A 23341-nucleotide genomic window follows, 5' to 3' on the forward strand; every position below is an offset into this window, starting at 1 on the left:
TTTGCCTTGATGTCTTTGTTGGAGATGGAGGAAGATAAGGATGAAGAAGAGTGGGAGGAAGGCCAAAAAAGGCTCTGATCAGAGTCTTCGGGTATGTTTCCAGTCCTCGGGCACATGTGATTTAAGTGGGGACTGATGCTGCTTACCTGAGCACCAACTATGTTCCAGGCCCATGCTGGATCTTTGAACTCACCAGTTCTTATTCCCACAATCATGCAACATGGAATTTTCTCTTTGTATCTGTAGGGCCCAGCCATGACAAGATCAACAGAAGACTATACCCGGTTCCAGAAAAGACCACGAACTGAGACCACCCTGGTACCACCCAGGAACAGACCATCCAAGAGGAAAGTACCTAACATTCCAAAAGAAATTCCTAACATTCCAATCATTATAGGTATAATTACCTGATTCCCTAAACCTACACACCCATCCCTTTTCACCAAGATACCCCTAGACAAATGTCAGCCAACCAGGGTCTTGAATCCTGAAAATCCCTTCACTCCCAACCTGTATTATGACAAAAACCTTATGACAGATGGAGAGTCCACGTTTGAGGTTGAATAAAGTCTCTTTGCTTTTGCACATGGATTCAGTCCCCATGGTGGTCTTTGAGGGGGTCCCAGTGATGTGGCCATAATAGTACCTAGTACCGACAGAGTTCACCTGCCTCAGGTCACCTGACTGGAAGTGGAAGAGCTGGGAGTTAAAATGAGAACTCTGACTTCCAACCCCATTCTGTGGGAGGAGGGAGGGGAAGAAGCCAAAATGCCCTGCCATGGCCTTTTGCCCAACTTACACTGCCACGGTGGGACACACCCACTGCAGAATCAGGTTCTGGTGGCCTTCTCTATCAGGAAAGCCCACAACCAAGGCCATGACAGAAAAAAAAACTTAGACATCTGAGCCAGCTTCTCACCTTTCTACTCAGAGAAACAGCAGCCAGTGGAGAAAAAGAAAGGCTTGTCTAGGTCAGAATCTCCTAAAGCAGCTGCTTCAAGCCCATAAGTATTTATTGCCCATTTGGGCCCCGCATTCCAACAAAGTTTTTATTGACCCTCTTGGACCAGACTCAACACAGGTAAGAGGTCTGTTCTAAAAGCCTCAGGGGCAAGGCATGGAGGTGAGGGTCTATGTTCTTGCTCCCCTCCTCCCCCACCTGCCTCATCTTCCAGACTAAACCCAAACATTTCTCTCTGAATGTCCCCTTCTATAGGTCAGTTCCTAGACCATGGGCTTCTGGGTTCTCTGTTGGAATATGTACTCTCCTCCCACACAAAGAAGATGAACTAATAGAGAAATGAGGCATTAGGTGACCTAAGAGCATCCAGGCAGTCTGGAGTAGAGCATAAACCCCACAGAGAGGTGACGGATACTTGCCAGCTGTTTTCATGGGCATTGGGGGTGGGTTAGAGGCTCCTAAGGATCCTGGAAAACAGGAAATGAGAAGGATGAGGGGTAATGCTGTGGACCCTTCAAGCTTTGTGGCCTGCAGGGTGACGATCCAAGGTGAAGAATAAAGCTGGCATTGTGTCAAAACTTTCAGAGTCTGATTTCATGGTTTATTCTTCTTTTAACCCCAGTATACCTTTGTAAAAAGGCTTACATGTGTCAATTATTACAACACAGCTTTATGCAAAGCTACATAGAAAATCCCTAGAAATGTAGCAAAGACCCTGTGATCTTTAATTAAGAATGAGTTTTATTGGCAGACGGAGCTCAAGGCAAGGATCTAAGGAGGAAAGATTTGTGATAGGGACAAGCATAGATTCTATTGGGGAGGATGGAAAGCGACTGGGATCTTTTTCATAAGCATGGGTTATATTCACTGAGAGACAAAGCTCAGGATTAGGGCCTAAACAATGCCCAGTATTTAGGGGAATTCAGGATGTCTGGCTCCGTATAATAGCAAGAAAGATCACTGAAATGTCACGCAACATTCCCTCCAACCTTCCAGGTGACTAGGCATCATTCATTTCATCTCACTGAAGAATATATCCCTGCCTAATTGACAAGCATGGTTCCTCCAATTCTTTCTTTAAGCAAAGTCTCCTACAGGTTAGATGCTAACCCAGGGACCCTGACTCTGCTCACTGCCCTCCATCTTCATTGTCCTTTCCCAAAGATCTTTATGTTGTCCACTCCAATTCTAGATTTCAAGAGAGGATAGAGTAGACATGGTTTGAGGGACCCCAACTGTCACACACTTTTGTCTTCTAACTAACACTTCACGTTGTCCCCTTAATCCCAACACAATCAACAGTTCTTCCAGAATCATCCTGAGAGATTGAGATCACCTTACCTGAGACTATAGCCTCAACAGGGACACTGGCATTTGACAAGAGATAAAGGAATGGGTCTTCAAAGCCATATCCCCTGTAGGTGCCCCCCAAGGGCAGAGGGCACAGAACTCCTAGAGAACTCTGGCCAGAGCTGATGAGTTCAAAACATTGATTTTAGGCAGTGGGTTGTATGGGCTGTTCCCTCTTTGTACAGAATGAAAATATCCACTGGCTTCATTGATAGACACAGCAGGATCACATTCTCTCCCAAGTGTACTATGGAGCCATATTGCCATGATACTGAAGGGGTGACAGGGTGATATTCTAAAGAGAAAATGGATGAGCAATGAGCTTCCTTCGTTCGTCTAAGCCAACACCTTACCTGGGTCTACTATGGGCACCTGGGACTCTATTTCCTCTGACTGACCTCTTCTCCTGATCCCCCACTTTGGCAGCTATTATGAGCTAAGATCCCCATCCCTCATCCCAGCCATCAATTTCTTGGGCTCCCACATTTGGGAATGGGAAGAGGATAGTTACCTGATTGAATACATTTGGTTTCTCACCTGTGATCACGATGTCCACTCACAGGAGAGGTTGTGTGCACCAAATAATCTGTATTGGCCTCTAGTAGAGTGCTTCACAGAACCCAAGGTTAAGTTGGCCAAGAAAAGACCAGTCAGGATCTGCTAGCCATAGTGTTGGGTGAGGTTGCCCACCCCACCTCAGTAGAGAGGAATTTGTCATAGTTGATGTTAGAGCAGCACTCCAGGGTGAGGCTCTTTCCTGGGTCCAAGAGATAGATGGATGGATGGATGGATGGATGAATGGATGCTTTGTGTATCAGCAGGAGGGCTTTCTGGAAAGCACTAAAGGGTATGTGACATGCTAAGGACTGAGATACTGATTTTTACCAAACATCCCTTCTGATCCTGTCCCGCACATGTCACTGTTTCTCTCCAGCTGTGGTGCTCTAACTCAATCTCTAGGCTCTATTTTTAGTCATTGTATAAATGCAACATCCCAGGAGGCCATGACTGTGGCATAGGGCATATAGTCTCAAAAATTAGACCAGTGATGGGCTTTACTTACCCGAGATTTGTATTCAGGGCATCCCTGGGTACTGACCACACCTGTGGGTAACCATATATTTAGTAACCATAACATTGGAACATTCCTCTGTGGTCTGGGGTCATGTGAGATGTAGGGACTAGGGCTTGGTACCGTCTGCTACAAGGTATATACTGTAAATCCAGGTAGCTGGAGGATGTCTGATCTTCTTTGGTGAGGATGAACTTGTCATATCTCTCTGCTGAGACACATCAGAGAGCCATGTTTACTACTGAGGCTACCACAGGTCTGGGCAGGGCTGACAGACGGGTTTATTCCTAGGAAAGGAAAATAAAACTCTTACATGGGCTCTCACAGCCAAAATATTCCCCAGGGATAGGCTGGGGGAGGGGAATACACCTGAGAGCAGAGCCTGGGATTGAGGCCCTTACTGTCCTCGCACTTGTCACCAGCAGTTCCAGGGGTAGCACTGTGTCTGTGTTGATCTGATAGCAGCATCTACATCATCCTGCATGGTACCACTCAATTCTCCAAATGGCAATGGTAAACCTTGTTTTCAGATTCTAGTGGAATCTGTTTGTGCTATGGATTTGGACCCACAGACACAGCTGACCTGAGAGAGTGGGAGCTCATGGACCACAGCCTGACAGCTGGGAAACCAGCATTGGACCGAACCAGGCCCCCTGAACATGGGTGTCAGTTGGGAGGCCTGGGCAGTCTATGGGGCCCCTGGCAGTGGAACCAGTGTTTATCCCTAGTGCATGAATGGGCTTTGGGAGCTGTAACGCTATATTAATTATGAAGCTGTTGGCCGTTTGCTGTGATTTCTTATCGGCTATCTCTGAGTTAATATTTAACCCATAATTGCTAATAAAAGTATTCCCATGTCTCTTACTGGTGAAAGGTTCCAGGATCTCTTAATTCTCCCGCGTCGTACATGGTGGCTCACTGTGCCTCTCTTTCCCAGAATCCTCCTCGACTCCTAGTCCCACCTATCTTGCTTCCCTATTGATCAACAGTGCTTTATTTACATATACACGGAAGGACTTCCCCCATCAGGGAGCCCATTCCCTATGGAGGGAATACTCTCTCAGCCTAGATACACATGGGTGGGCCTAAGACCTGCCCCAAATGACATGACAGACTCTGATGATCCCTTGTGAGAGGCCTCACTCTCCCTGGGGAGTGAATGGGGATGGGATAGGGGTTGGTGGATGCATGGGAGAACGGGAGGGTGAAGGAACTGGAATTTATATGTAAAATAAGATTGTTTTTAATTTCAATAATATTTCATTTAAAAAAAGAATTGAAATGTCCTCTTGATGGATAGTTCCTTCAATGACGATGTAGTTTCCTTCCCCCATCTTTTCTGATAACTTTAGGTTTGATAGTAAAGGGGCTGCAACAACTTGCTTCTTAGGTTCATTTTCCTGGCATACATTTTCCTAAGTCTTTACCCTGAGATGATGTGCATTCTTTTTTATCATTTTTTTATTTTAATTTTAAATAGCTTGTTTTACACAACAATCCCAGTTCCCTCTCCCTCCCCTCCTCCCGCACTCCCCTTCCTCCCCCCCCCCACCCTCCCACCCTATTGCCAAATCCTTCCACATAGGGGATATCTAGAGTCTGTCATTTTACTCTGGGTAGGGTCAAGGCACTCCCCTAAGAGTCCAGGCTGAGAGAGCATCCCTCTTTGTGCTATAGGCACATGAAGACTGTTTGTATACCAGGGATAGACACTGATCCACAGCTCAGGGCCCCATATGTTGCCCAGGCCTTCTCGCTGACACTCACATTTGGGGGGGTCCAGATCAGTCCCATGCTGGCCTCCCCACTGTCAGTCTGGGATCCAAGAGCTCTCCCCTGTTCAGATCAGCTCTCTCTGCTGGTTTTGCCAGCCCATTCTTTGCCAATTTGCTCATCACTCCTCTCTCTCTGTCACTGGGTTCCTTGGGTTCAGTTCAGTGATTAATTGTGTGTTTGCCTCTGCTTCCATCAGTGACAGGATGAAGGCTCCCGGATGGTTATAGACATCAAGTTCATTATCAGGAATGGGCATTCGAGGTGGTCTCTCCACTATTGCTTAGCTTGCCAATTGGTGTTATCCCTTTAGATCACTCGAGGTCACTCTGGTGCCTGATCTGTATTCGATCCTATGATTCCCTCTTCCCCCTATTCTACCCCCACCCCCTCAATTTCCTGTTCCCTCATGACCAACTCTCTTCCTCTTCATCCACTCTCTTCTTCCCAGGTCCCACTCCCCCCACCCATCGCCGTGTTCCCCATCCATTCAGAGGATCTTGTCTCAATCCTCTTCTCTTGGGTACTATGCATATATACATATCTTTTAGGTTCTTTCCTGTTTCCCAGACTCTCTATCAGTGGAAGTGCAGACTGGCACTATTATGATCCATGTCTAAAATCCATATATGAGTGAGTACATACCATGTTTGTCTTTTTGCGACTGGGTTACCTCACTCAGGATGGTTTCTTCCAGTGCTATCCATTTACCTGCGAATTTCAAGATTCCATTGTTTTTTCTGCTGAGTAATACTTCATTGTGTAAATGTACCACATTTTCTCTATCCACTCTTCAGTTGAGGGGCATCTAGGTTGCTTCCAGGTTCTGGCTATTACAAATAATGCTGCTATGAACATAGTGGAGCAGATGCCCTTGTTGTATGAACTTGCCTCATTTGGATTAAGAGTGGAATTGCTGGGTTTAGTGGTAGATTAATTCCCATTTTCCTGAGGAATCTCCATACTGATTTCCAAAGAGGCTGTATGAGTCGGCACTCCCACCAGCAGTGGAGGAGTGTTCCTCTCTCTCCACATCCTCTCCAGCATAAATCGTCTTCGGAGTTTTGGATTTTATCCATTCTGACAGGAGTTAGATGGTATCTCAGAGTTGTTTTGATTTGCATTTCCCTGATGGCTAAGAATGTTGAGCACTTTCTTAAGTGTCTCTTGGCCATTTTAGCCTCCTCTACTGAGAATTCTCTATTTAGCTCTGTACCCCACCTTTTAATTGGATCCTTTGGTGTTTTGGAGACTTGTTTCTTGAGTTCTTTGTAAATTTTGGAGATTAGCCCTCTGCCAGATGTAGGGTTAGTGAATATCTTTTCCCATTCTGTGGCGTGCCTTTTTGTCTTTTTGACTGTGTCCTTTGCCTTACAGAAGCTTTTTAGTTTCAGAAGGTCCCATTTGTTAATTGTCGATCTCAGTGCCTGTGCCACTGGTGTTATGTTTAGGAAGTGGTCTCCTGTACCAACTTGTTGAAGAGTATCTCCCACTTTCTCTTCTAAAAGTTTCAGTGTGGCTTTATTTATGTTGAGATCTTTGATCCATTTGGACTTAAGTTTTGTACAAGGCGATAAACATGGATCTATCTGCAGTCCTCTGCATACGAGTACCCAGTTATGCCAGCACCATTTGTTGAAGATGCTTTCTTTTTTCCATTGTACAGTTTTAGCTTCTTTGTCAAAAATCAAGTGTTCATAGGTGTGTGGGTTAGAATTAGGGCTTTCGATTCGGTTCCATTGGTCTACCTGCCTATTTTTGTGCCAATACGAAGCTATTTTCAGGACTATAGCTCTATAATAGAGCTTGAAGTCAGGTATGGTGATACCTCCTGAAGTTCCTTTATTGTATAGGGATGTTTTGGCTATCATGGGCCTTTTGGTTTTCCATATAAAGTTGATTAATGTTCTTTCCAGGTCCTTGAAGAATTGTGATGGAATTTTGATAGGGACTGAATTGAATCTATAGACTGCTTTTGGCAAGATTACCATTTTCATTATGTTGACCCTACCAATCCAAGATCATGGGAGATCTTTCCATTTTCTGGTATCTTCTTTGATTTCTTTCTTTAAAGACACAAAGTTCTTGATATACAGGTCTTTAACTTCCTTGGTTAACATTATCCCCAGATATTTGATGCTGTTTTTGGCTATTGTAAAGGGTGATGTTTCTCTGATTTCTTTCTCAGTCACTTCATCATCTGTATATAATAGGGCCACTGATTTTTTGAGTTTACCTTGTATCCTGCCACATTGCTGAAGGTGTTTATCAACTCTAGGAGTAACCTTGCAGAGTTTTTTGGGTCACTTATGTAAACTATCATATCATCTGCAAATAGTGAAAGTTTGACTTCTTCTTTTCCTATTTGTATCCCCTTTATCTCCTTTTGTTGTCTTATTGCTGTAGCTAGAACTTCAAGTACAATATTGAAGAGATATGGAGAGAGTGGACAGCCTTGTCTTGTTCCTGATTTTAGAGGAATTGCTTTGAGTTTCTCTCCATTTAGTTTGATGTTAGCTGTTGGTTTACTGTATATTGCTTTTATTATATTCAGGTACATTCCTGTTATCCCTGATCTCTCTAGGACCTTTATCATGAAGGGGTGCTGGATTTTGTCAAAGGCTTTTTCAGCATCTAGTGAGATGATCATGTGGTTTTTCTTTCGCAGATTGTTAATATGGTGGATTACATTGATAGATTTTCTAATGTTGAACCATCCCTGCATTCCTGGGATGAAGCCTACTTGATCATGGTGGATGATTTTTCTGATGTGTTCTTGAATCCGGTTTGCGAGTATTTTATTGAGTATTTTTGCATCAATGTTCATGAGGGAAATTGGTCTATAGTTCTCTTTCTTAGTTGTGTCTTTGTGTGGCTTGGGTATCAAGGTAATTGTAGCCTCGTAGAAACAGTTTGGCAGTGAGCCTCCTGCTTCTATTGTGTGGAATACTTTGAGGAGTATTGGAATTAGCTCTTCTTTGAATTTCTGGTAGAATTCTGCACTGAAGCCATCTGGGCCTGGGCTTTTTTTGTTTGGGAGACTTTTGATGACTGCTTCTATTTCATTAGGGGTTATAGGTCTGTTTAGATTGTTTATCTGTTCTTGATTTAGTTTTGGCAAGTGATATCTATCCAGGAAATTGTCCATTTCCTTTAAATTTTCAAATTTTGTGGAGTACAGATTTTCAAAGTATGCCCTGATGATTCTCTGGATTTCCTCAGAGTCTGTTGTTATGTCCCCTTTTTCATCCCTGATTTTGTTAATTAGCATGCTCTCCCTCTGTCTTTTGGTTAGTTTGGACAGAGGTTTATCTATTTTGTTGATTTTCTCAAAGAACCAACTCTTTGTTTCATTGATTCTTCTCAGTGTTTTTCTGGTTTCTACTTGATTGATTTCAGCCCTCAATTTGATTATTTCCTGGTGTCTGCTCCTCCTGGGGGAGTTTGCTTCTTTTTGTTCTAGAACATTCAGCTGTGCTATTAATTCTCTAGTATGACTGCTCTCCAGTTTTTTCATGTGGGCACTTAGTGCTATAAACTTTCCTCTCAGCACTGCTTTCAAAGTGTCCCATAAGTTTGTGTATGCTGTGTCTTCATTCTCATTGAAATCGAGGAAGTCTTTAATTTCTTTTTTATTTGTTCCTTTACCCAGAGATGGTGCAATTGTGCATTGTTCAGTCTCCATGAGTTTGTAGGGTTTCTGCGATTTGTGTTATTGTTGAATTCTAATTTTAATGCATGGTGGTCTGTTAAGATGCAGGGGATTATTCCAATTTTTTGTATCTGTGGAGATTTGCTATATTTCCTATTATGTGGTCAATTTTAGAGAAGGTTCCATGTGGTGCCAAGAAGAAGGTATATCCCTTTGTATTTGGGTGGAATGTTCTATAGATGTCTGTTAAACCCAGTTGGGTCATAACTTCTATTTGTTCTTTTGTTTCTTTGTTAAGTTTCTGTTTGGAGGTCCTGTCTAGCGGTGAGAGCGGAGTGTTTAAGTCTCCTACTATTAGTGTGTGAGATTTTATGTGTGATTTGAGCTTTACTAATGTTTCTTTCACGAATGTAAGTGCCTTTGTATTTGGGGCGTAGATGTTTAAAATTGAGACTTCGTCTTGATGTATTTTTCCTTTGATGAATATGAAGTGTCCTTCTTCATCTCTTTTGATTGATTTTAATTTGAAGTCTAATTTGTTAGATATTAGGATTGCTACACCCGCTTGTTTCTTGGGACCGTTTGATTGGAAGATCTTTTCCCAACCCTTTACTCTGAGATAACGTCTGTCTTTGATGTTGAGATGTGTTTCTTGTATGCAGCAGAAGGAAGGGTTCTGTCTTCGTATCCATTCTGCTAGTCTGTGTCTTTTTATAGGCAAGTTGAGGCCGTTGACATTGAGGGATATTAATGACCATTGATTGGTGATCCTTGTTTGTGCTTGATTTATTGTTAGTGAAGTTATTTTGTGTAGTTTCTCCTCCCTTTTTCTTTTGGTATTTTGTAAAGTGTGATTATATATTGCCTGTGTCTTTGTGAATGTTGTTATCTCCCTTGGCTCTAGGTTTTCCTTCTAGCATTTTCTGTAGAGCTGGATTCATGGATACGTATTGTTTAAATCTGTCTTTGTCATGGAATATTTTGTTTTCTCCATCTATGGTAATTGAGAGCTTTGCTGGATATAGTAGTCTGGGCTGGCATCCTTGTTCCCTTAGCGTTTGTAGGACATCTGTCCAGGATCTTCTGGCTTTCATCGTTTGAAATCCAGAAGTCAGGTGTAATTCGGATAGGTCTGCCTTTGTATGTTACTTGGCCTTTTTCTTTAGCTGCTCTTAATATTTTCTCTTTACTCTGTAGGTTTGATGTTTTGATTATTATATGGCGAGGTGACTTCTTTCTCTGGTCGAGCCTATTTGGTGTTCTGTAAGATTCTTGTACTTTCATATGCATATCTTTCTTTAGGTTAGGGAAGTTTTCTTCTATGATTTTGTTGTATATGTTTTCTGTACCTTTAAGTTGAATTTCTTCACCTTCTTCTATACCTGTTATTCTCAGGTTTGGCTTCTTCACAGTGTCCCATATTTCCTGGATATTTTGTGTTAAGGATTTTCTTTGTTTGACGACTCTATATCCTCTAATGAGTCTTCAACACCTGAGATTCTCTCTTCTATCTCTTGTATTCTATTGGTGATACTTGCATCTGTAGTTCCTGATCATTTACCCAGCTTTTCTATTTCCAGCATCCCTTCATTCTGTGTTTTCTTTATTGTTTCTATTTCAGCTTTCAATCCTTCAACTGTTTGAGTTGTTTCCTTCATTTTTTTGGTTGTTTTTTCTTGGTGCTCTTTAGTTTCTATGAGAGATTTGTTTATTTCTTGAATTTTTCCCCCATTTCATGGATTTTTTGTTTGTTTTTTCTTCTATTTCTTTAAGGGATTTCCTCGTTTCTTCTTTGAGGGTCTCCATCATCTTCATGAAATAAGTTTTAAGGTCTGTCTCCTCTTCTTCATCTATGTAGTGCTTTTCGGGTCTTGCTGGTGTTGGATCCCTGGATTCTGGTGGGGTCATGTTGGTGTTTCTATTGCTGAATGATCTCTTATTCTGTCTTCTTGCCATCTCTTCTTCCAGTGGGTGCTGGTGGGGTCTTTCCGTCTCCACTGGTCTCCTTCCTTCCTCCCGCTGAAGCTGGGGATGCTGACACGGAGTTTGGGTCCTGGTAGGGCTGATGTCTTTCCTGAAGCTGGACTCGCTGGAGTTGGGGGTCTTGGAAGGGCTGATATCTTTCCTGAAGCTGGACTCGCTGGGGTTGGGGTCTTGGAGGGGCTGATGTCTTTCCTGTGTGGGCGGGTCTTCTGGATGCCAGGAGCGGCCTGGAAGATCAAGGGGATGGGTGTTGGGCGGGCAGTCCCCGCCGGAGACCCAATCTCACCTGAAGCTGGACTTGCTGGGGTTGGTGTCTTGGAATGGCTGACGTCTTTGCTGTGTAGGCAGGTCTCCTGAAGCTGTACTCACTGGGGTTGGGGTCTTGGAAGGGCTGATGTCTTTCCTGTGTGGGCGGGTCTTCTGGATGCCAGGAGCAGCCCCAGAAGATCAAGGGGATGTGTGTTGGGCGGGCAGTCCCCGCCGGAGACCCAATCTCACCTGAAGCTGGACTTGCTGGGGTTGGGGTCTTGGAAGGGCTGATTGATGATGTGCATTCTTGATGGTAGGGCGTGCTTCTTGAATTCTGAGCATGGATGGATTCTGTTTTGCATTCTGTTAGTCTGTTTGCTTTTCCATTAACTGAGACAGTTCCTGTTAAGAAATACCAGTGAGGTCTCTTGATTCCTGTTATTTTGGTGCTGGTAGTGGTGGTGGTAGTGGTGGTGGAGTGTGTGTGTGTGTGTGTGTGTGTTTATATTCTTTTGAGCAAGTTTGTCTGGGATTGTTTACTCCATGCGTTTCCTTCTATTTAGTTATCTCTTTAGGTTGGAATTTACTTTGTATAATCTTCTGCAGGGCTGAATTTGTAAACAGGTATTGCTTAATTTGGTTTTATTATGGGATGTCTAATTTTCTCCCTGTACTATGATTGAAAGTTTTGTTTTGTATGGTAGTCTGTGCTGGCATTGATGGCATTTCTCTAACACATATATCAAATTTCTTTTAACTTTTAAATTGTCCACTGAGATGTCAGGTATTATCATAATGGTCTTCCTTTATATGCTATACAGTCTATTTCCCTTGAAGCTTTACATATTCATTCTTTGTTCTGTACATTTATTGTGTTCATTATTATTGCCAAGGGTACTTTTTCTGGTTCATTCTATTTAGTCTTCTGTATGCTTCTTGTACTTTGATAAGCATCTCCTTTGTTAGATTAGGGAAATTCTCATCTATGATTTTGTTTAAAATTTGGGTGGCATTTGAACTGCATTTCTTCACCTTCCTCTAGTCCTATTAATCTTATATTTGGTATTTTCAGGGTGTCCCAGATTTCCTTTATGATTTTTCTCAAGAGCTGTTTAGGCTTAACATTTTCTGTAACTGATATGTCTGTTTTTTCTACTCTGTCTTCAATGACTGAGATTCTCTATTTCATGTCTTGTATGTTGTTAGTACTACTTTCCTCTGATGTTCCTGTTCAAAATCCCAAATTTTTCATTTCCAGATTTCCCTCAGCTTGAGTGTTCTTTATTGAGCTATACCCACTTTGAGATCTTAATCAGTTTTATTAATTTCCTTTCACTGTATATTTGTGTTTCCAAAGATTTATTTAAGGGATTCTTTCTTCATTTCCTCTTTAAAGGCCTTTGTTGTATTCATAAAGGCTCTTTTAAGGTCTTTTGTGTGTGCTTCAACTACACTGGAATATTCACAGCCTACTGTGGTGGGTTCAAGTGGAGACATGTTCTGGCTGTTAGGGATTGGCTTCCTTTGCTGTTTGATAGGCATCTGGGATTGAGAAGATGATAATTCTAGGTACTGATATCTGGTCCTGATTCACTGGTTCAGTGTTTTTCTTGTTAATTTCTCTTTCCTCTCTGGTTATAGGAGAGTGTGATGGACTGTATATTAATTATAGGGAAACCTTCTGGGATCTTGAAAGTAAAATGTGTTTCTGGGAGTTGGGAGCTAACACTTAGGAATGGAAATGGGCTGGTGGAATTCATGGACATTGCAAGTGAGAGGAAAGTTGGGTGTTTGTTAGTCCCTTTGGAATGGGGCCAGGGAATGAGGCATAGAAGAACATCGTCTAGAGAGCTAGGGATGAGAGTGGGGGGATTGTTCATGGAAGAGGGAGAAAAGTAAAGATCTGAAGTTAGCCCATCTGGTGTTCCTTTCTAACTAAAATAAGTTGCACTGATGTCCTGAGTACAGCGACTCAGTACCAAGTCACTCTGACGTATTATGAAGCAGGTGAGTCATGGCCAAGGCAGTACAGACCCTCCCACAATTAGAACCCACTCTGAACCAAATGTCTACTTTCTTGATCTGAGGGAACTTAAAGTCCCCAGAGTAATAAGAGGATGTGTGATAAGGGTCTCTCGCCAACAGGGAATGAAGGTGCTGACGACGCACCTATAGCTCCTGTTACTAAAAGCCGAAGCTTCACCCCTTCCATGGTCAGCCTGGATGTAAGCAACATTTCCACTTCATGCTTCAACACTGCCTCCTGTCCATCTTGCCTAATGTATTCAAAATTGTTCCATCTCGTGGCACCATTTGCTCTGCCTCTCCTTTAGGACATGGGCTTCTGTTCATCCTGGATAGTAACTGAGATAAACTCTAGCCTTGACTGACACCACAGACAGCAGCAAGGTCTCATTACAAACCCATGCATCATCTTTCTCATTTCTCTGTCCATAAATAGCTTCAGATAGAACTTCTGTCTTCACAGGCCAGTCACTTCCCTGTGAGTATGAGTGAGGGTTGTTCCTGCTCTCTCAAGTCTCCTCCAGGGCACTCAGTTTATTGCATAGCTGCTTGTCTCTGTAGCCTTAAAGATTGTGGGGGAGGAGGGAGACTGGGACCAAACATGAAGGGAGTTTGCAAAGAATCACAGACACACTGAGCACCTGAGTGCAGTTCATGTTGTACCATGTACCAAGTCCTTTCTCCCAAACCTTTTTCAGTGCAAGAGTTATTCCTTCTATCAGCCAGACAGGCGTTGTCACTGTCCAATGAGCCCAAGTCACATCCACTTGGTGCCAAGCAAGAAAGTTACTGTTCCTACCAATTGTTCATTTCTTGGACTGAGGAAGCCAGACATTTGCAAAGTTGGAAACGATGAGTAAGTCAGATACAGCTTTGTATACTATCAGGAGCTACAGAGAAGGGGAAGTTGAGTCACCCTAAAACTGGAAATCCAATGAGTTGTCTTTTGAAGCTGAATTGAAGAGAGGTCAGATAATGACCTGAGCAGAGAATGAGACAGACCTATGAGTGCTTACACATCGGGGAGGAATGGCAGCCCTTTTGAGATGTGCAACTCTCACAGGGTGCTGTGGCCCCATCTCACTCCCCCAAAGTGAGTGTGCTGTGGGTCTTCATCTCTAAACAATGTGAAATATCCAGGCAAAGGAACATTTGACTGTGTTGCTGCTCTATTATACTGGTTTGGAGTGCTGATGGGAGAATATCTTCTTGATAGAAAACCAGGAAGTTTGCAGTAGTAATCTGAGCCTAAACAATGAGCCCATCAGTATAGTTAGTTGTGCATGTGCATTTCCAGATTGCCCAGGTATAGAACCAAGTTCATGAATGAACTTACAGCTGAGAGGGTTAATTTAAGAATATTTCTGTAGCATTAAAAGAATTAAGAGGATGCAGTGATGTCCTCTGGTCTTTATTTCCTCTGAGAAGCAACCATGAAAGGCACGGATGTTTTAGGTACTGATGCTTCTCTCTCTCTCTCTCTCTCTCTCTCTCTCTCTCTCTCTCTCTCTCTCTCTCTGTGTGTGTGTGTGTGTGTGTGTGTGTGTGTGTGTATTTGGTAGAGGTAGCTTGTGTCCTGAAATGAGTTTGCTTTGCAGAAAGATGTGGGCATCTGCTGACTGTGAGCATCGGGAGGGAATTGTCTGTGAGAATTCAGAAAGTGGAGCCCTGCAGCATGGAAGAGAGTATGGGCAAGAGTAGACTATTAGAATGGCATCTGGAATGTAGAAAACAGTGGGAGGGGCTAGGTCAGGAGCCCAGAGTGCTGAAGGAGGTGGATGGTGTGACAAACAAACAAACAAAAAAGATGTATTGAGTTTTCACTGAGCCTTGACTGTGCTGGAGCCCAGAGGACAGCAATAGGAACAAATCAGATCAGGAAAGTTGAGAGTGAATATCAGAGTATGAGAAGGAGGAGACTTTGTGGAGGCATCCTCACTGCCTGTGTTGTTTGGAAGATCAAAGTTGGCCGCACATCCAGTACCAGAGAAAGTTTAGGGAGAGTTCTATTGCTGTAGGAGATGCACTGAGAGAAACGGATCTTCCTTCTGTCCTGGGTTTGTACTTCTTAGCTGTGAATTTTCTGCTGAATTCTTTAATGCCTGTAAGGGGCAGCCCCTCCCCTGCCATCTCTGCATTTAATCCTTTCTAGGAACTCCTTTTACTCAGCCTCTGTCCTCTCATTCCCACATCTTGAATCTGACTTTTCATGTTATGTCTCAGTGCCCCAGACACCCATGCTAGGGGAAGGAATTTCTCTTGATTCCGTATAAGGTATCAGTATAATGGAAAGAAAATGATAATGACGACAATGACCTTCCTTTCAGGGATACTGTGATTATCAGTTCAGGTACATGGACTCTATAATTCCTGAGAATAATAAGACTGTGCTCCTTAGTTTTTGACAACTGGGCACAAGCTAGAGTCACCTGTGAAGAGGGGCTCTCCACTGAGAAGTTGTCTGTATTAGATTGCAGGGAGCCATGAGTTGTGGCCGCCATTCCAAGATGGCACTGGGCCCCTGCAGGGCTGGAGTAAACAACTCCATATAGGGTCATAACCAGAATCACCAGCTCGAGCATGCTCAGTGTCTTCAGCTTGCTGGGCCAATCAGGGAGCCTGAGGTGGCTGCCAGGGGTGCTCGACCAATAGGACAGTTGCACGCTGCCTCAGCTCCTATATAAGCAGCTGCAGTCTTTGTTTGGGGTCCCTCGCTTCCTGCTCTCCCTTCAACCAAGAGGCTCCAATAAAGCGTGATTTGGGAAGAATCCTTGTCTGGTGGTAGTCTTTCCTGCTGGTCAGGGAGTGCTCCACAACTGGTGCCGAAACCCGGGATGCCGGAACTCCTTCTGGTACCGAGCGAGGGACCACAGAGGATTCAGAACCCAACACGCGGAGCGGCAACGTCGGTAAGCAAGTTTTCTCCAGGTATGCTGATTGAGGGGATTGATCCTTTGGTGTTCTGTATGGTTTTTGTGTTGATGGTAGTTGTTGTGCTCTTTTGCTGTTTTTGGTTGCACTGTCATAGGTCTGAGCAAGAGTGCCTGTGCTGCTGCAGGCATTCTTAAACCCGAAAGTAAGCCTGTTGTAGATAAAACAGCCTTTGGGATGAACCAAATCCAGATTAGAGTCTATCATAATTTATGCAGCCTTTCAAAAACGCCAGATAAGTCCGCTGTAGATAAAGCGGCGACTTGATGTGCCATGGGTAACGTCCAGGGTGCTGGTCGAGAGATGGTGGACATGATAGGCCCCGTACAGGCCTTACTTAGACAACGTGATTTAAAGGTGTCAAGGCGGACAATCACCACCTTGCTGACAGATACAGATAAATCAGCTCCATGGTTCGCAGTCTCAGGGGATCTTACTTTGCCCTCCTGGGAAAAGCTAGGGCTCGACCTCAAAACAGCAGAGAGAGAAAGAAAACTAAAAAGGGGCATGATTCCTTTCTGGGGCCTTGCGCGTGACTGTCTCAGAGAGGGAACCAATACAGAAATCATTAGGGAAGGGCAAAAAGCATTGATAGCACACCAGGATAGTTTTTCAGAATCAGACATACAAGAGGGAAACTTGGATAGGCCTAAGAAAAAAATAGAAAAGAAGAAAGAAAAGCAAATAATTATATGCAAAGATGAGAAGGAGAAATTAGATAAAAAGAAAGAGGAACAGCCCCTCCCCAGGCCAGGGGAGGAGACAGGCTGACTTTACCCGGTCTTGAGAGAATTTTCTAATCTAGAGTTGTCAGATGATGAACTTAGTCATGATGAGGAGGAGGAATTGGAAGAGGAAGTGGCAAGGTATTGAGAGGAGGAATGGGAATGACCAGGAGTACACCCTCCTGCCCACAACCCCTCATATGGCATAAAAAAATCCGACACCTCGTCCACCTGACCCGCCACGGGTTGCGCCCTCCGCACCACCGATAAAGGCTGCTCCTTTGCATTTTGGAGCGCGGGGAGGCTGCCATTACATTAGCCAGGGCACCTGGGCCCGTTTAGCCTCAGCATTTCTGGTGCTGGAGGATCTAATGACTCAGGAGAGGAGATATGAGCCCGTCCCCTATAAGCAATTGAAAGATTTAGTCGCGGCAGTGAAAGACTTTGGGGCTACAGCAGATTACTTGATCACCCTTTTGCGCAGAATCTGCGTCTCACCGCTGACGCCACAGATTGGATTGAGTTGGGCAGAACGTGCCTGACTAAGGGCCAATTCTTGGACTTTAAGTCCCTGGCCGCTGATAATGCCCAGACACAGGCTAGAATAAATATTCAAAATGGGCACCCAGAATGGACAGCAGACATGCTCCTGGGCCTTGGACGATATTTGGGCAATCAGGTTGGCCTCCCCATGGATGTTTATCAACAAATAAATGAAATTCATTATCGGGCCTGGAGAGCACTCCCCAATAAAGGGGAAGTGGCTGGCAACTTGACAAAGATCATTCAGGGCCCCCGCGGAACCTTTTGCAGATTTTGTAGCCAGGCTACTTGAGGTAGCAGATAAGACAATAGGTGGTGCTGAATACACCATGCCTTTTGTACAACAAATTATCTTTGAACAAAGTACAAAAGAGTGTCAAAGGGCCATAGCCCCGGTCAGACATAAGAATTTGGATGCTTGGATCAAAGCTTGCCGGGAGGTAGGGGGCCCCCTGACTAATGCTGGCCTTGCTGCGGCTGTGCTCTCAGTCACTAAAGCCGCTCGTGATTCCAAAGGAAAAGGCTGCTTCCGATGTGGTCAGCCAGGACATTTAAAAAGAAATTGCCCTAATGGCACCGTCTCGCCTGGGCAACTTGCATCGACAGGTTCGCGCATGCCTGGGACTTGTCCACGCTGTAAGAAAGGCAAACATTGGGCAAATGAGTGTCACTCTACTAAGGACATAAATGGCCACCCCATTCTTCCGCCAGGTCAAAAAAATGGGGTGAGGGGCCCCCCGTCCCCAGGGCCCAAAAATATTTGGGGCATTTCAGACCCCTATGTCAACACAGACTCCCCAATTGATGGGGCCAAGTCAGTCGCCCGGCGAGCGACTAGCAGCTCTGCAGGGCTGGACCTCTGTGCCACCTCCGGAATGGTATTAACGCCTGAGATGGGGGTTCAGATTTTGACGTCAGACATGTCGGGTCCATTGCCAGAGGGCCAAGTGGGGATAGTTTTGGGACGTTCTTCGTCAACAATGAAAGAGCTTATGATTTTCCCGGGAGTAATCGACCCGGATTATACTGGGGAGATTAAGCTTCTTTGTCACTCCCTGTCAGGGGTTATTTCAATTGCTCCTGGAGATCACATTGCTCAGCTCCTGCTCCTGCCCTCGTCCCGTGGGATGTTTCCCTCAAGAAAAGGGACCAGAGAAAAGGGAGGCCTGGGCTCTACAGGAGTTGGTCTGGCTTGTTTGTCTATGGCTCTTGATGACAGACCTGTATTGCAATTAATCATTGAAGGGAGGGCCTTTTACGGCTTAGTTGACACGGGCGCTGACAGGAGTATTATTAGAATTAAAGAATGGCCTAAACAATGGTCCCTCCAACGCTCGGCCCAATCCCTACAGGGCTTGGGCTATGCACACACGCCCTGTATAAGCTCGAAAGAGCTGGTCTGGAAGATGGAGGACCAACAGGGCAGAGTTCAACCTTTTGTAATTGACCTCCCCATTAGTCTTTGGGGCAGAGACATCCAACAGCAGTTACAGCTGCGGTTGACAAATGAGTTCTCAGAGGAAAGTAAAAACATGATGTCAAAACAGGGATTCGTCCCTACTAAGGGGCTAGGAAAAAATCTTCAGGGTATATCTCAGCCCATCATCCCGTCTGTGAAGACAGACCGGAAAGGGCTGGGTTTTTCTTAGCGGCCACTGACTCATTGGCTTCTGATATTCAGCCTCTCCCCATACCTTGGACAACTCAGAAGGCGGTGTGGGTACCCCAGTGGCCCCTTTCTCAAGAGAAATTAGAAGCCGTTAAACAGCTTGTCCAGGAACAGCTTCCCTTGGACCATATTGAGCCCTCTGTCTCACCATGGAATATACCAATTTTTGTCATTAAGAAACCATCTGGAAAATGGCGATTGCTCCATGACTTGAGAGCTGTTAATAACCAAATGCAGATCATGGGGCCTACTCAAAGAGGTCTCCCATTACTTTCTGCTCTACCAAGAAATTGGCCTGTGATGATCTTGGACATTAAAGCTTATTTCTTCTCGATCCCCCTGTGTAAGCAAGACAGGGAGTGGTTTGCTTTTACCATACCCTCCATTAATCATGAACAACCCGATGCCCATTTTCAATGGTGGGTCCTCCCACAGGGGATGGCTAATAGTCCTACAATGTGCCAACTGTTTGTGGATGCTGCCTTGTTGGCTGTGCGGCAGCAATATCCTGATGTGCGTATTATTCATTATATGGATGACATCCTGTTGGCAGCCCGTTCCCTACAAAATCTTGAGGATGCCTTTCAAAGAACAGTTTCTACACTGGAGGCTCGGGGCCTGGTTATAGCTCCTGAAAAGGTACGGCGTTCGACCACAGCTAAGTTCCTGGGGATGATAATTCAGCCAGATACTATTCGCCCCCAGAAGGTCCTTATTCGGACTCAACATCTGACGACACTCAACGACTTCCAGCAGTTGCTGGGGGATATCAATTGGGTTAGGGGTTATCTTCACCTCCCTAGATCTGAATTATTGCCCCTATTTTCCATATTAGAGGGCAATCCTGATGTGACCTCCCCGCGAGCCTTGACTCCTGCAGCAAAGTGTTCCTTACGCTTGGTGGAGGAGGCACTGTCCTGGGCACAGCTTAATAGATATGATCCATCTCTTCCCATTTCTTTATGCATCCTAAAGACAAGACATTCTCCCACTGGTGTGTTATGGCAGGATGGACCCCTCTGGTGGCTACATGGCAATTCGGTGGGAATGCGGACCCTTAATTATTATCCTGCCCTAGTACCCCTTCAGGCCATGACTGGCATAAAATTTTGCTTAACATCTTTTGCAAAAATGCCTGATAAGCTAATCATTCCTTATACCAAAGATCAGGTAGAAGTTTTGGCCGCCACTGTGGATGATTGGGCAGTTTTACTCTGCTCCTTTTCTAATATTATAGATAATCACTTTCCAAAACATCCATTGTTAAGTTTTGTGGATGATAATCTGGTCTATTTTCCCAAGGTCACTTCACCCGTTCCCCTGGTCGGTGCTGTGACTATATTTACTGATGGGTCAAAAACAGGAAAAGGGGAGATGGTTGTGGGACACCAGCCGCCTCAGGTTTTTTCTTTTCAACCTGATACACCCCAAGCAACTGAATGCTTGGTGGTACTTGAAGTTTTCAAGAAATTTTCAGAACCCTTTAATCTGTTTTCAGATTCCCAGTACGTGGTTAATGCGGTTTCCTCCCTTGAGGTGGCTGCCTCAGTTCGTGAGGCAAGCCCCATCTCAAATATCTTGTTACAGATTCAACACTGTATTTTACAAAGAAGCCATTCCTTTTTTGTTGGCCATGTTAGAGCACGTACCTTGCTTCCTGGCTTTATTGCTAAAGGCAATGAACAAGCTGATTTAGCCACCAGAGCATTGATGACTATGGTGGTTGCAGATCCCATCCAGCAAGCTCGGGATTTTCATAACCTGTATCATGTCCCCGCCGATACCCTGCGGAGAAAGTTTGCTTTGACCAGACATGATGCTCAAAGCATTGTAAAAGCCTGTTCTTCTTGTATCACCTTCTTTCATCCCCCTCATGTAGGCGTTAACCCCCGAGGCCTACGACCAAATACCTTGTGGCAAATGGATGTCACTCATGTTCCAGAATTTGGCCGTGTCAAATATCTTCATGTCTCAGTGGATACCTATTCAGGTGTCATTTTTGCCACCCCTCTGGCGGGGGAAAAGTCCACTCATGTTAAAACCCACTGCCTGGAAGCTTGGGCGGCTTGGGGCAAGCCAGTCCGTCTGAAGACGGATAATGGCCCTGCCTACTCTTCCAAGGGCTTTCGTGTCTTTTGTGCACAGCTTCAGGTTGCACACACCTTTGGATTGCCTTATAATCCCCAAGGCCAGGGGATAGTGGAGAGAGCTAATCGCAGCATCAAGGAACTCTTACAAAAACAAAAAGGGGGAGTGGCTGAGACTGCCTCCCCTAGGAACAGGATTGTCATGGCCCTTTTTACTCTCAATTTCTTGATAATGGATGACAAAGGCTGTACAGCAGCTGACCGACACACCTACACCACCCCGGATAGGGTAGGGGATGTGATGTGGAAAAATGTGCTGGATAACAAATGGTATGGCCCGGACCCTGTCATTCGGAGGTACAGAGGAGCTGTTTGTGTTTTTCCACAGGGGCAAGAAGCACCTCATTGGGTTCCGAGTCGCCTGACCAGAGTCGTCGAGGCTCAGGAAAATGATTCCACCATTCGTCAAGATATTGATGCTGTCGATCCTGTGGAAGATGATACAGAGTCGAGCGGAGCAGAGATGGGGGATTCTGTCAGCCTTCCCCAAGCCGATTCCTGTCAGGCATAATGCAGCTGTTTTCCCACGATTTTTTATAAGTCAGAAAATGTTGGGTCTTCCCATGTTACCCCTTGATATGCATGTGGCCCCCTTAGGGGAGAATAGAAGTTTTATGGAAGAGGGTTCCCTATGTTTTACTTTGGAAATAAACCCGGGATCATGCATTGCTCTAAGAAAGCAGGGTTTGGCATGGTTCCAGCAGGATCAAGACTTTACTTTGGTTTCCCAGGAGAGAAGGAATTGGCAATTTGGGCCAGGGAATCAGTCGGCCCCTTTTCAGTTTAGCAATTATTCTTATACCCAAAAGGCCCTTTGGTTCAATGGTACCTTTGTGTCCTTCCCCAATGTTTCGGAAAGCGAGTCTCCGCCTGTCCAGCCATGACTTGCTCCACACTGCTGGGGCTCCCTTAAGGAAAGAGAACTTTGGCCTTGGACAGACTGTCAGTCTCACATGGTCGCCTGGGTGGATAACGCACATAGATTCACCTTTTCGCCTGATATGCGGGGACCAGCCCCTCATAGGTTCTCATTTACCATGGGTTTTTTTATGCAGGTGGATATTATGATTCCCTATGATAAATGGTTACTTTGTGGTGTATACGGTAGCTGTTCAGATATTTCCCCTTTTGTATTGTTGGGGGGGGAGGCAGGATATAGTAAGTTTAGTTGTGTGTATAATCTGACTGAAAGAAATAGAGGGGGAGGGATGGTGCTGGGGTTTATGCAAGTTAATGGTTCTGGAGGATGCCTCGAAAGGTTGAATGATGTTATAAATGTTACCTCTTATAAAGCTGCCCCAGTATGCCTTCATCCACCATTTTTGTTTATTTTAAGTAATTCTTCTTTTACCAATTGCTCTAATGAGACTTGCTCATTATCACAATGCTGGAACACGGCTAAATACACTCGAGCCTTGGTAGCACGGGTCCCTCATTGGGTCCCTGTGCCGGTAGAAGCCCCTAGTACGATGACGTTATTTCGTCACAAGAGGGACTTCGGTGTCATGGCTTTGGAGGTGGTCGCAATGTCGGCCATAGGGGCCTCTGCCACTACGGCGGCTATTGCCATGACTACTGCTATTCAAACAGGCGAGACGCTTAATCGGTTGTCCACCGATGTGGCCTCAGCCCTAGACAAACAAACCACCATGGATGCTCATATTAAAGGTGGATTGATGGTGATCAACCAAAGAATAGATTTGGTACAAGAGCAGGTGGATATTCTTTGGCAGTTGGCCCAATTGGGCTGCGAATGGAAGTTGGACGCCCTGTGCATTACCAGTGTTCAATATGAAAATTTTACTAGGGCTGCCAATTTGTCTCGCTCTTTGTCCTTGTATCTTGCAGGAAATTCGTCTGAGGATTTTGATGCCACCCTGGAAGACCTCAGGCATGCTGTAGTCCTAATTAATTCAACACGTGTGGATCTCAGCTTGGCGAAGGGACTACAGTCCTGGATCTCCTCTGCCTTCTCCCTGTTCAAGGAGTGGGTTGGGGTAGGGATGTTTTTTGCATGCTGCATAGGAGGGTGCATACTGTGCCTTTGGTTGACCTGCCGCCTGCGGACTCAGGTGTCCCGTGATAAGGCAGTAGTGCTGCAGGCACTGGCTGCTCTTGAGAAAGGCAACTCCCCCCAAGTATGGTTGTCCGCTCTCAGGAGCCACTAGCCAAGCACGGCCTTTGCACCCTCATGGGATATTTGCCCATTGCACTGAGGAAGGCGTGCTGGCCCCTTCGTAGCATTGCCTTTGCACCTCCAA

The 23341-nt window shown here is 44.9% G+C and overlaps 1 protein-coding gene across 1 annotated transcript in view; it reads right to left on the reverse strand.

Moving 5' to 3' along the window:
* LOC101823689 (leukocyte immunoglobulin-like receptor subfamily B member 3) overlaps positions 1-23341 on the reverse strand; it is a 109015-nt gene that overhangs the window by 80064 nt on the left and 5610 nt on the right. Inside the window, 8 exon segments of the mRNA XM_040733836.1 lie at positions 1377-1428; positions 2303-2396; positions 2398-2582; positions 2665-2728; positions 2849-2994; positions 2997-3141; positions 3500-3594; positions 21237-21508. Of these exon segments, the coding sequence (XP_040589770.1) occupies positions 1377-1428; positions 2303-2396; positions 2398-2582; positions 2665-2728; positions 2849-2994; positions 2997-3141; positions 3500-3594; positions 21237-21508 (1053 nt within the window).

The sequence above is a fragment of the Mesocricetus auratus genome, unplaced genomic scaffold (genome assembly GCF_017639785.1).
Source record: "Mesocricetus auratus isolate SY011 unplaced genomic scaffold, BCM_Maur_2.0 Super-Scaffold_100037, whole genome shotgun sequence".
Lineage (NCBI taxonomy): Eukaryota > Metazoa > Chordata > Mammalia > Rodentia > Cricetidae > Mesocricetus > Mesocricetus auratus.